Here is a 14,333-nt window from a genome sequence, read left to right on the forward strand (position 1 = left end):
GGGAAAGATGGAGGGCACAAGGAGAAGGGGGCGACAGAGGATGAGATGGTTGGATAGTGTTTTCGAGGTTACCAGCATGAGTCTGACCAAGCTGCGGGGGGCAGTGGAGGACAGGAGTGCCTGGCGTTCTCTGGTCCATGGGGTCACGAAGAGTCGGACACGACTAAACGACTAAACAACAACAACAACATGTATTGTTCTATTTTCAATGGATGCAAGTATATCACACTCCAAACCAGACTCATAACCCACAGTGTGGTGAATGAGCACAATTCCTCTCTACCAGCATATATAGAAGCTACATCTTAGAGCTTTGTCTAAAATGGCCCATAGATTGTTACTTGATCTTGAAGCACAAATCTGAGTTAGCAACAAGTGCACCACCTTGCCCTTGCAATTGAGGGGGCCGGCACCACACAACAGGCACGAGTGACATCAGCACACCGCTTGATGCAGAAACATCATGCGCGCATGTCACGCAATGTGCTGACCCATCACGCACGTGCCACGGGGCATGCGCTTGTGATGCGTGCATGCCATGTGGGCTGTGCGCTTAAGGTGAGCATGTTGCATGGTGTGTGTGCACGGCTGCTGCGGGTTGGGGGGCAGCCCCCTTCTTGAAAATTTGGGGGGCCCTTGGAGCCACCAGATGGCACCTATGCTTAGCAATGTGCACTCTAAGAAGGAAAAGGATGGCGATTGGTGTTCTTGCCGCCATGGGCAAAAACTATTTGGAAGTCAAACATGTTGCTTGCAATAGGATGTAAGGAAGTCAGTATGGTGTAACCCAGCTCAACACAGACTGGTGGTATTGTGTAGGATATACACACACACAAATCTGAGGTGGGGTGAGTCAGAGCGCTACTACTGAATGAACTGCATCTGACATGATGCAAATGAATAAGTCTATAAACTTTTGTTGAATTAAATCCCATTGAAGTTAATGGAACTAAACAGGCCTCTAACTGGTTTGCAATCCCATTTAATTCAAAGGGGAAACCCTCTGATATGTTTGAAAAGAGTTCGGCTATTTCTTGCCAACAATATAAATATTTTTCACACACAGTAGGAAGTCACATATGCCAAAATGCTATAAGCGCACATCTTCCATAATGCTTTCACCGATGCCAAATACCGTACCTGTGCCAAAATGTTGAGGAGCAAAAGAATAAAAATTACAAAATAATTTGTCCCAGCAGCAAAATACTTCTTATAAATGCTAAAGCCGATTTTCCCTTCTGAACGGCTTTCCTCTGGCAAGGCGGTTAGAACAGGTTCCATCTGCAAGGCAGAGAATGCGTAAAAAAATATTGTTATAATGGCTATTACAGGAGAAGCCTAAGAAAATACCAGAGCTACAACTGTGCTTGTTAAAGAACTGGGCATAAGTCTAAGAGCAATGATGCAATCTAAAATAACAACAACAAAGAGGCAAAAGTCATTAAATTCCTAACTGCTATAAAATTATGCAGTAAAACTGAATATTGGATGTGAGGGCAATCTGGCTACGACATGGGTCACCCCATTGATTGCCAGGTTGGAATACTTAAAATCTTATTTCTGATTAAAATCGGAAATAAAAAATTTGACCACTTCTCTCAAGTGAGTGAGGCACAAAGCATCCAGGTAAATTTACAAAACCAGGTTCTGACATGGCAATACAGTGGTCCCTTGGTTTAAGAACAGCTCAGTTTATGAACAACTTGGATTAAGAATGCTGCAAACCCGGAAGTAGGTGTTTTGGTTTGTGAACTTTGCCCTGGAAGCAGAACATGTTCCGCTTCCTGTTGAGTGTGTTCCATTTGTACACTGAGTCCCCCGCTGCTATGGGAAAGCACGCCTTGGTTTAAGAACGCTTTGGTTTAAGGACGGACTTACGGAACGGATTAAGTTCGTAAACCAAGGTACCACTGTATTGTGTTTGTCAAGAGATTGAAACAAAAAATAGCTGATTAATCCTTTTAACCATTTGACACATCTGCATATTAACTATAAAATATACACTTCCATGAGAACAGCTCAATAACAAGGATTGTATAAGTGGAACATACATTATAGCAGCCATGAAAATGTTCTGCTTCATGTTCCTTTCACTTGTTTGTTAAATGTTTGTCCTGGTCTTCCTCCCAGAGGAGTCCAGGGCAGCTACTACAGATTTTGCATTGGAGATTTTGATCTGAAATATGCAAAACTCCATGGCATTCACAATCCATAGCATGGCACACACTGACCACATTCACACAATGAAATACTCTATGCACAAGCATTCCGTCATCTCAGTCCTGCCTTAATGTGAGCAGGTAAACAAGCCAGGAACCCACAGTCTGCCACAGCTTCCCAATCAGAAACTAGAGTTAATGGTTTTCAAACAAGCAAGAGTTGATAATGGAACTTTAAGCCACGGCTTCATCCCCTAGCATGTTTAGAAGCTATTACAGTGGTACCTCTGGTTGTGAACGGGATCCATTCCGGAGGCCCATTCGCAACATGAATAGAGCGCAACCCGCAGCAGTGCGTCTGTGCATGCACGGGTTGCAATTTGCCACTTCTGTGCATGCGCGTGACGTAATTTTGCGCTTCTGTGCATGCGCGAGCAGCGAAACCCGGGAGTAACCCTTTCCGGTACTTCCGGGTCGCCGTGGAACGTAACCTGAAAGAACGTAACATGAAGCAGACGTAACATGAGGTATGACTGTATTCATGTTTTTCAGCTGCATATAATGAGAAGCGACATTTAATTGTGGCATCTTGGCTGGTTTCACAGCTCGCATGATACAGGAAGTTAGTTAGGTTTACATTTCAAGGCAAAATTAACTTGCGTTTCCCAAACCAATATGTGAACGTGATGCCGTTCTTCGACCCAAAAATGCTTGCAAAAATGCGGGGGGAGAGCATTCCACAGAGGAGGAACCAACACAGAAAAGGCCCGTTCTCGTGTTGCCAGCCTTCAAGCCTCTCGGGGGACATAGAGGAGGGCCTCAGATAACAAGCTCAAGGTTCGTGTTGTATGGGGAGAAGCAGTCCTTAAGGTATTGAAATGAACAGATAAGGAGAAATGTGCATGAAAATGAGTACCATTTTTATTCAAGGTTTATTTAAAAATATCAAACGCAGACAGAAATGGGGTGAACTGAACATTAGCCTGGGAAAATGAGAAACTGAAAATGTAACTCTTCCATCCCCAGCACAATGTGATATCATATATATATATATATATATATATATATATATATATATATACACTACTTAAGAAAACCAGGTGTTTCGTATATCTCGTGTACTCACAGTGGGAGGTTCTGCAGACCCATCTTTCTGTGACTGCACTGAAGATTCCATTGACCACATAGAAGACTGAGAAAAGGTTCGGATCCTGGATAACCGGTGGCCAGGAGTTCCTGGAACTGGCAGCTGGTCATCGTCTTCAGGTTTTTTCAAAAAGGAAGCAAAATCTATTCCAGATCTCAGGAAGTCTGAGTAAGTGCCCTTCCCAACCTCCTTACCCTAGAAGTAAAAAAAACAGAGTCGCATAATGCGAATAATATTCAGAAAGTGAACAAATTTACATCCCAAATAACTTAGATAATTCTACAGTCTAACGTGATACGTTGTTGACTCCCAAAATCATCAGCCTTATGGTAACAGGAGCATTGTTTTTAATTTTTTAAATGAAAAACACATTTGAGTATTTACTGCAAACATTAAAATGAAAGGCATAGTTAACAAATTGTAAATCAACAGCCATGTATCATCATTTCTTTTCCCTAAGTAAGATTGTTGGCACCTGTCTGTCTTGAGAAACAATGGAGTGATCCTCCAGGGATGAAGGGAAGGGAGAAGTTATTGTTATGTTGTTTTTCTTCCAACTATTTACTTGTATTTTTACCTTGTATTTTATCCTGTGAACTGCCCTGAGATCTTTTGATGAAGGGTAGTAAAAGGTAAAGGGACCCCTGACCATTAGGTCCAGTTGTGGCCGACTCTGGAGTTGCAGCACTCATCTCGCTTTATTGGCCGAGGGAACCGGCATACAGCTTCCGGGTCATGTGGCCAGCATGACTAAGCTGCTTCTGGCGAACCAGAGCAGCACACGGAAACACCGTTTACCTTCCTGCCGGAGCGGTACTTGTTTATCTACTTGCACTTTGACGTGCTTTCAAATTGCTAGGTTGGCAAGAGCAGGGACCGAGCAACGGGAGCTCACCCCGTTGTGGGGATTCGAACCGCCGACCTTCTGATCAGCAAGTCCTAGGCTCTGTGGTTTAACCCACAGCGCCACCCACATCCTTTGATGAAGGGTGGTATATAAACCTTAATAATACTAATGTCAAACTGCTGCATTAGCAGCACTGAAGTGACCCGCTCAGTGTGGAAGCCAGGGCAGTGTGTACAGAGGTCCTGGGGTGCCCTCAGCCTCGCAGAGCAATACGTTTGGCACCAGCTTGGCTTCAGGAGTTGCTGAAAGGAGATGTCCATACCCCATCCAACCGCCTTAGGCACTCTACTCCAGATTCGTGTGGGGTTTCCTCCTCAGCCTTTTCTTCTCATGAAGATATCTCACAAGGCAGTGGAGGTTTGCACCAGAGTTCTCCTTCTAGATGAAATATCCTCCCAGGCTGATGAGTCTCATCTGCCCCTCACTTCCCTCTACAGCATGTGCAGAAACTGCCTTCTTGACTGTTGGACTCAATTGGTCTCGTCCATTCAAACCACCAGAGCCTATCTTAAAATGCAAGGGAAGCCCTTATTCACAGAGGGCTTGGGACTCAACGGCTACCCTCAGCTAGTTGGGCTGGCCAGTCAAAACCGGTCCTGGGGTGTGGCTGCTATCACATGCTGACAATTTCTAGGAGCCACAGGTGAAAGCTGAACGCAAGGTGGGCACCAAAGGTGGACAAACTACCTCAGAAGGAACACAATCTGTCTCCCACCAGAGGTGCCACCCTTCTCCTAACACTCCATGCACTCCCCAAGTAAGGTATTAGGAGTTCTTTTCATATAGTTATTTTCAAAGAGGAAGAAAATTGCATCTTTTCATTGCCTGTTTTTGAAGTTTTGAAATAATGAGGCAATTAGGACAACAAAATAAGCCATGTTTTGTCACGATGTGAACGAGCCACAGCGAGCCTTGAAGCTGATGTATTCTCCCCAGCTAATGTAAGGAGTTCCTTTTTTATTATTATTATTAGCTACAACTTGTCATGTCAGCTAACCCAACAAATGCGTGGTTAATCTTAACTATGCTTTGTTTGGAACATCAAGTCAATTTCAAAGCACGGATTTGAAAACAGACTCGTTTTAAACGAACCATTGTTAAGATTAACTACTGTTTGGATGTGACGCTAAACTGTAGTTAATCAAAAGCTGAAGAAAAATGCTTCCCGTCTTCTCCCCAAGGTCGCTGGAGAGAGGAGAGAGGCGAATGCAAACAACTGGGGTTCACTGTAACCACTTCCCACCATTATAAACAACCATGGCTTATCATGATGTCTGCACCAGTTCTCTATGGTAATAGTCACAAGGCAGGAAGAACAGATATCCTATCACTCTGCAGATAATTTCCTGGTCTCTCTCTAATCTCAGATGGCATGCAATACAAGCCAACTGGCAAACTCAAATGCTACACTGAAGCCAGCAGAAGATAATAGAAAATCACCACCCTTCTTGTCAAGCCTTGCAGTCTGGATAATCTCTTTACCATCATCCCTTTAAAAAACAATTGGAGAGAAATAGTAGCCCTACTCAGATGTCACATTTATTTTAAACTATGGCTTAATCATGAACATGTCTCCCGCACACCTTCACTATGACTTGTCAAGGTTTGTGGTTTATCATTTATGGTTTGTTTAACAAACCATGCTCCAGGTTCATATCCCATGAAAAGCTATACTGGGGGTTTTATGCCCCGTTAAAAGCCACAGGGGAGCACTTTCACAATTAAACCATGGTTTCAAACAAACAAGGGCTTTGCATGGCATGGGAACCAGCTATCAAGGAATAATAAACAGGTGGTGTGTTTTTATTTTGGAGGGGGGGGGGATAGGAAAATAGTTTTGACAGACAGGAATTTGGGATTGATGCCCTCCTTGTTTCTTCGTGTCAGAGATTACTCCTAAGAAAGTGTGTCTAGGACTGCAGCCTCAACAGCACAATCTTGTGCACGTTTACTGAGACACAAGTCCAAACATTTACACCTAGAAAACTCTGCGTAAGGTTGCTACCTAAATTAGTTATCACCTTATTTTCTGTACTCATCATGCAGACTGATTATCAGACTGAAAATCTCTACCCCTTAACAAAACTTCTAATCCTCTTAAGTTTCAAGTGGGATTTTTTAGAGATGTGCTTAGAATGCAGCAAATTCTACTCCCCTCTTCTTTCTAATTTTAAACCAGCTGAATTAGTAAAAACAAAGTCGATGGGACTACCTCAAGAACACGAAATTAATGGCTTTAAGAACTGCAGCTAAACACCTTTCAACTATGTTTTTCACATTTCTTTTAAATCAGTGCAAGTAATAGAACAATAGTTTAACAAAAACCCACCCCAAACCATAATTTGTACTTTAGGCTTCAGATTATTTGCACTATTTTATAACGATTTTCTTACTGGTGCTCCCGCTGTTTTGTATGTCTCATTGAGTTTACTGAAAAATGCCACTCAAATTTTCTTTTAAAAGTGCAATGAAAACTAACATGCTAATTAGCTGTGATACTTCAGCTTCCTCTGTATTTACAAAGCCACTCCAGGGCTGAACAAACTATTTTCCTTCTTCCCTTTAAAACATTTCATCTTTAAAATAAAAACAACCACCCAACACTGTTATATTATTCTATTCCATTTGGAACAGATTTAGTTGTGTTATAAATTGTTGTAACATTGTTCAGACTAAATCAACCAACAAACACACAATGTCAGTTTTCTAGAGATCTTATCCCCACCTACCTCCTTTAAAATTAGGATCTGGTTTGCAGACGCAAGATATTGCAACTGGTGGGTCACTAAAACAGTCACCTTTTTATGTAAAGCCTGACAGATGCACCTGCAAAAGAAACGAGATGAGAACTAATCTCTGATTTTCTAAAAGCATTTGTGCGTGTTTGTTGTTTAAGTCTTAAACTGAGAAGCAAAAGGTTCTGACCTTTGGGATGAAAGATGAGCAGTTTAAATATTGCTGTGTTTTAGTAGTGAGGATCCCACAATGTTCAAAATAAAAACCTGAATATAAAACTTCAATTCAAATAGTCTCTGGATTCAAGAAGTGCTGATCCTACTAAATTTCATAGGAGTCATAATGGTGTGTGGAAGAGGAGGAAACTGGAAAAGTGGGGGTCTTTATTATTATTATTATTATTATTATTATTATTATTATTCAAATATATAACACACAATTATTATGCCATTACAAAAAATGAAAATAAAAAATGAAACAACAACACACACTCAGAGAATTGTTTCCAAATACAATCTAAGCAAGGGATGTTAGTCGAAATTGTGATAGTTTTAGCATCAGAGTGGAGTTCAGTACAGTGGTACCTCGGGTTAAGAACTTAATTCATTCTGGAGGTCTGTTCTTAACCTGAAACTGTTCTTAACCTGAAGCACCACTTTAGCTAATGGGGCCTCCTGCTTCCGCTGTGCCGCCACACGATTTCTGTTCTCATCCTGCAGCAAAGTTCTTAACCCGAGGTACTACTTCCGGGTTAGCGGAGTCTGCAACCTGAAGCGTATGTAACCTGAAGCGTATGTAACCCGAGGTACCACTGTACTCCTTCCAAATTATGGATATAACTTGGGACCTGTCTATCTTCTGCAGATCGGAGGAATGACACACTAACTTACATATGAAACAAATAAACATAAAACTTATTTCTAATATAAAGAGCTAGACCTACTCCTGTGTGTGTGAAATTGCACCCACGTTCCTATAAACTCAAAATATGCTTAAAAATAGAAAAGGCTTTGGGCTGGATTACACGGTGTGGCTTTCAACCAGAGGTTTTGGGTTGTACTTCTAGGTCTGGGGTCAGCAACCTTTTTCAGTCATGGGCCGGTCCACCGTTCCTCAGACCACGTGGGGGGCCGGACTATATATTGGGGGGGGGGGGGAATGAACGAATTCCTATGCCCAACAAATAACCTAGAGATGCATTTTAAATAAAAGCACACATTCTACTCATGTCAAAACACCAGGCAGGCCCCACAAATAACCCAGGGATGCATTTTAAATAAAAGGACACATTCTACTCATGTAAAAACACAATGATTCCTGGACTGTCCGTGGGCAGGATTGAGAAGGCGATTGGGCTGGATCTGGTCCCCGGGCCATAGGTTGACTACCCCTGTTGTAGGTTGTATACCCTATGTATCATGGCAACCCATTATTTTAGCTCCTGCAGCAAATAATTAGTTTGCACTGGTGCTCAGAAAGTGCACAATTTACAAAATGGGAAACTTAATTGAAAATCAATGTACCTTACCACAAAGTCCATGCCACCTGTGCACCTATTTGGACCATAAGTAGCTGCCCTATGGGGAGCCAGACCATTGGGTCTACCTCCATCTGCATTAGCTTGCAACATCTCTCCAGGGTTCTCAGGCGAGAGACATTCCCAGCTGAACACAGGTATGTTGGGAAACAAAGCAGTACTGGATTTGACCTATAAGGCCTTAAACAACTAAGCATCAGTTTCTCAAAGACTGCCTCTCCCCATATGAACCAGCCCCAACCCTGCAATCATCAACTGAGGTCCTTCTTCACGTGCCTCCTCCGCGAGTGGTTCAGAGGGTGGCAACACAAGAAAGGGCCTTCTCTGCAGTGGCCCCCCGTCTGTGGAATGCTCTCCCCAGCGTGGCTCACCTCTCTCCTTTGCTACATATGTTTAGGTTACAGGCGAAAGCATTCCTCTTCAACCAGGCATTTGGCTAATTAAAATTCTACAGCTTTTTAAATAGTGTTTGTGGTAGTGGCGGGGGTTATTGGTTTGTGTTTGTTTTAGGATGTATTTTGCATTCTCATTTTGTATTTTTCTGTTGCGAACTGCCCTGGGATCTTAGGGTGAAGGACAGTATACAAATATTATTATTATTATTATTATATGCAAAGAACATGTTCTATCACACAGCTACAGCCCTTCCTATGACTGCAAGCTTTGAGCTCACAACATAGACTGTTGCACCTCCACAACAAACAGTGGTAATTTAGAGCCCAATATTAATTATTAATATATATTAATATTAATTATTAATATTAATTATTAATATATATTAATAAATTAATATATATTAATTTAGAGCTGCAATATTAAAATATCTGTTAACAAACTTCTCATTTCTCAGGCATGTGCAAAGGGCAGAACTACACGTTACTTCAGCAAATGCATATACTCAAATTCTCCTTTGCTGAGGTAATGCAAATGGAAGAGTGGGGGAAGTACGAAACCTATTCAAAATCATTCCCAGACAGGATTATTTCTGGTGTCAGACCCCTGAGAAACTGGATTAGAAAAAGGAAAGGGGGGAGAGTTCTGGCAGGAGAGAATTAGCGGCCAGGGGAAAGGCTGAGAGTCGCCTTCTCCCCTATGAAAGAGTATTATGATCCAAACAGGAGCAAGGAGCCCTGGTTGGCCTCATAACATAAAGTTTGGTGATTAGAAAAGGAGACAAAACTAGAGTTTATTGCTAAACTTGAACGGAACGTGTAAGTGGCTTTTTCATAAGTGCAGTTTGCAGCTATTACCAGGCTGCAAAAATGCACAATATACATGGGTAGCCCTTAAGCCTTTCAATTGCCTTTTCAAACTAAATAATGTGGCAATAATATTCAGCACTGCTCTTTTGGCACGGCCCGTGCAAAAGTGTGATGCCCTACGTGCAACTTTTAAAAACAAATTCTGGACACACTTCACATACCCCTACATTATCTAATTGCAAAGGCAAAACTGAAAAGCTTGCAAAGGGAAACCACTGCAGTATTAAAAAAGCCACTTACTCGTCCTTCCGCTATGCTCTAGTGCCATTCTGTGGTTTGTGAAGCGGCAGCATCACCAGTTTAGTGTATAGCAGAGGGCAAGCTTTATATCCAACAGTAAGTCAGCAGAGTTTGACTTCGGTAGACCTGAAATGATAACATTATTTTTAAATGCACCCTGTACGGAAAACAGGGTTTACATGATTCACACACAACGCATTCTTTTGTAAGACACACCACCAGTCCATGCATGCGCATAACAAAAGGTGAACTCACACACATACACACATGACAGAAAGTCTCTTAAGACAGGGGTCGCAAACCTTTTTGAGCCAGTGGACACATTTGGAAATTTGAGAGAGTGCCATGGGTGCTGGTCACAAAATGGCTGCCTTGGGGGCGGGCACTTTAAATTTGAGCATTTTCAAAAGCTCCCACATTAAACAACTGTGTTGCGTTTATTTAAAACGAGCAGCAGGAAAGTGAACATTTAGGCATAAGTCGTACAATGCTACTCTTAACAGAAATAAAATGTAAAGACACTTGGAAGTTACATACTTTTCAAACAAATGCCTGCTAACTTCTGCATCCACGGCACTCAAGGGATCATCCAAGAGGTAGATTTCTGCATCTTGATACACAGCCCTAAAAACATGTAAAGAAATAACAGACAGGTCACTGCCAAAAGAATTACAATTCGCATCATCCATTGGCTACGCTGGCTTGGGATGACAGGACTAAAGAACATTTGGAAGGCCACAAATTCCGCACTCCAATATTAAAGAAAGGAACAGGAAACGGAAACCCGGATCTAAATCCTCTCCTTCAACCCACTTGGTTCACCTTGAACCAAAAACTGCTCTTTTTTATATATCTAAATACCTCCCATTATTTCATGAACACAGAGTCCTGAGCAGACATGGCACTGTCCCTCCCCAAACCATGGCTTCCGATTAAGATGCCAGCCTTAGGCACCCATTTCAAACCATGGCCAACAGTTGTGGATAATTGCACTTGTAATTTAACAACATCTGGAGGGCAGCAGGGTCCCTCTCCCTGCCTTAAGCCATGTTTGAAAACATAGTAAGAACATGTGTATTTCGGACACAGGAAAAATGCTACGTGGTTTCCTTTGAAGGCACTTTGGAACTCTTCCTTCTGTCCTTTTAAGGATAGTTAAAATCTCCCCCTTTAAGAAGGTGATCTATAATGAAATGAAAAAGGTATTTAAATATACCTTTCTGAAGAAACCAGAGGCCTTTCTCCTGGGCATGGTCGGCCAATTGGTGCCAAAGAAGGACAGAACTTTCTTTATGTATGCTACAACAGCAGCAAGAATACTTACTGCAAAGTATTGGAAGACACAAGATTTACCCACTCTGGAAGAATGGCAGATGAAGGTGATGGACTACATGGAACTGGCGGAAATGACTGGCAGAATCCGAGACCAGGGAGAAGAGTCGGTGGAGGAAGATTGGAGGAAATTTAAAGATTATTTACAGAAACATTGAAAAATTAGTATCTGTTAGAAGGATGTTGGAATAATATTATATGATTTTAGCAGGAATGATATAAAGGATTTGGGAATAACTGACTGTTAATTGGTGAAAGGAGGAAACGTAAAGTTATATTATATTAAGACAATTTACAGGACAAAAATTTTTAAAGAGGGAAAGGATTTGCTGAAATGGATAATTGACCTAGAATACAAAAAAGGGAGGTGTGAGGAAGTCAAGGAAATAAGCTAATGAAAGATTAGTAATGAGAAGATCTGATGTATTTTTCTTTGTGTTTTTATTTTTGTTTATTGGGTTTTATTTCTCCGTTTGTTTTTCTTTTTTTATATTGCGATGTGTTGTTTTGTTTTTGTTTAATGTGATATTTTTACTTTTTCCTTCTGTAATTTTTGAAACTAATAAATATTATTTTTTTAAAAAAGAAGGTTTTTAAATCCATGCCCTGTCATACTCTGCTCTGCTGCTTTGTCCTAGGACTGTTGTAAAATTGACGTTTTATATTGCTCCAAATAGCTGCCTGGTACTGTTTGAAATTTGTGTACATCACCTTAAAGTATATATGAATTAGCAGCGTATCGGTTTTTAATTATAACATATAAATGTTAAGGTAGTTGCTATCACCATCCCTCACTTCTAAGCAGAAAAGGGCTATCTTAGTAAATGAAATTCCCACTTTACCTGGCAAGATTAACTCTGGCTTTTTGTCCCCCACTCAGTGTAGCTCCTCGATCTCCTATCATTGTTAGGTCTCCATCTTTCAGCAGCTCCATATCCTGTTAAAAATAGAAGAGGCGTTACTGCTTGAACTGCAGTAATTTTTACAAAGTGTGTAGTCACTTGAAAATGCCAAGAGCAACAGAAACATTGATGGTCAAGTTATTGCTCAAAGCAGCAGAATCTAGCTAAGGAACTGAGAACTGGGCAGAGGGAATTCAAGGGAATTAACAAAGGAAGTCATCAAGAAATTTAGAGCAACACAAATTCATCAGAAGGAATCCATTAGGCCACACTACTTTCTCCTACCTCAGTCTCCTCAGCTGTAATATGGGAGCAGTAATACTAAACTACCTCAGTGGGTTGTCATAAAGATTACTAAGCTAACGCAACACACTTTGAACACTCGCCACGCTATGTGGATTCATTATTTGTTCCATTATTAAATTTAAATCACATTGTTACAAAAAAAGAGAGATGGCATGGAACTATGTGCTACCTTTTTAAAATAAAGCCGTCTAATAAAACTTCCTAGTCTACTTGACGCTTCAACACGTATTAAAACAAAATTATTGTTGCATAGCAGTCCACATAATGGGTAGATTAAGGATCCTATTACTCAAATTAAAACAGCTCAACTGTAGGGTTAAATAATACATCCAATGCCTTGCATCAAAATTTTAAAAAATTGCTATGCTCATTCATGAAAGAGCTTTGGATAAAAGCCAATGTACATCACACTAAAGGCAACAATTTACTAAGCTTCAAATGTTGTGAGAGATTTTTCTCCCCTTTCAAGAAATGTGCTTTATATCCTTTATAAACACCACAGAACTTGAATCTGAATTTTAGAAGGTGATGAATGTTTTAATACTGCCACGCAAGATTAGAAAAAGGTATCAACTGTGTTTAAAAGAAAAACAAGCGTGATTTGCAAAAGCTTTTAAACTGTCTGCTTTCCCCGCTATCTTTCCACTGATAGTAGCATCATAACACACCATATATTGGATCCACTGCATAATACTTCTCAAGCTGCCAAGCAAAATACATGTCTCTTAGCTAATCTGGTTCAGTGTCCCCTTCTACATCACACCTGCCAAATCAAAGAAAAGGGTCTTCTCAGTCAGAGTTGAAATACTCTGAAGCATTCTCTCGCTTAGATGCCACCCTAAGGAGCCAACAGCACTATTTCACGGCTGTAATATTAATAATAACCTTTGCCGTTCCAAATTTCACTCCTATACTCAGGACAGTGTGAAAGATCTCCTCACATACATTATTTTCTCTTGGGGTTTTCTTGTTTAAATAGCAAACAGAGGTGACTTTAAAAGCTGTTCTAGCATATATACTGTAACCAATGATCAGCCATCAATTAAGGAAAAGGTAAAAAAAGGACCCCTGGGTGGTTAAGTCCAGTCAAAAGTGACTATGGGGTTGTGGTGCTCATCTCACTTTCAGGCCGAGGAAGCTGGCGTTTAGCCACAGACAGCTTTCTGGGTCATGTGGCCAGCATGACTAAACCACTTCCAGCACAACGGGACACCGTGACAGAAACCAGAGCACACAGAAACACCGTTTACCTTCCCACTGCAGCGGTACCTATTTATCTACTTGCACTGGCTAGGTTGGAAGAAGCTGGGACAGAGCAACGGGAGCTCACTCCGTCAGGGGGATTCGAACCGCCAACCTTCTGATCAACAAGCCCAAGAGGCTCAGTGGTTTAGACCACACCACCACCCTCATCCCTTAAAATATGATCAGCCATCAATTAATGAGAACTTACTGAAAACACAGAGATATTTATGTGCCAATACCAAAATTACTTTTTCCTGCCGCAGTAGGTTCAGTAATGTCAAGCAAATTGCTACTGATAATTTTACTTGTAAATGTTCCCTTGGGAGGAAAGGCAGGATATTTATTATTACTACTATTGATATTAAAGTGATGCAGTTTCTTAATGTAATAATCCAGTGCTATGCATTTGTCTTAGACATGTAACCCATTTGAAGATCTCGAGGCTGTTAACACTGGTGAGTGTATATGACGTGCCTCCAAAAGTTTTTAGAAACCTAACAAGTGATAAATCCATATACTAAGCTAATATTATAAAATCTGGAATGCTAATTCACTAGCAG

At 41.0% G+C, this 14,333-nt stretch overlaps 1 protein-coding gene across 3 annotated transcripts in view; it reads right to left on the reverse strand.

Moving 5' to 3' along the window:
- ABCC4 (ATP binding cassette subfamily C member 4 (PEL blood group)) overlaps positions 1 to 14,333 on the reverse strand; it is a 157,709-nt gene that overhangs the window by 102,526 nt on the left and 40,850 nt on the right. For all 3 annotated transcript variants that reach the window (XR_013837848.1, XM_079972434.1, XM_079972433.1), the window contains exons 12-16: positions 12,163 to 12,257; positions 10,526 to 10,612; positions 6,943 to 7,039; positions 3,286 to 3,501; positions 1,141 to 1,281 (exon numbers count right to left, since the gene is read on the reverse strand). Coding sequence is in view for 2 of the 3 variants with exons in the window: in XM_079972434.1 (XP_079828560.1) it covers positions 1,141 to 1,281; positions 3,286 to 3,501; positions 6,943 to 7,039; positions 10,526 to 10,612; positions 12,163 to 12,257 (636 nt within the window). In the remaining variant the exon portion in view is untranslated. The remainder of the gene's footprint in view (positions 1 to 1,140; positions 1,282 to 3,285; positions 3,502 to 6,942; positions 7,040 to 10,525; positions 10,613 to 12,162; positions 12,258 to 14,333) is intronic.

Source organism: Podarcis cretensis, assembly GCF_951804945.1.
Source record: "Podarcis cretensis genome assembly, chromosome: 4".
Classification (NCBI taxonomy): domain Eukaryota; kingdom Metazoa; phylum Chordata; class Lepidosauria; order Squamata; family Lacertidae; genus Podarcis; species Podarcis cretensis.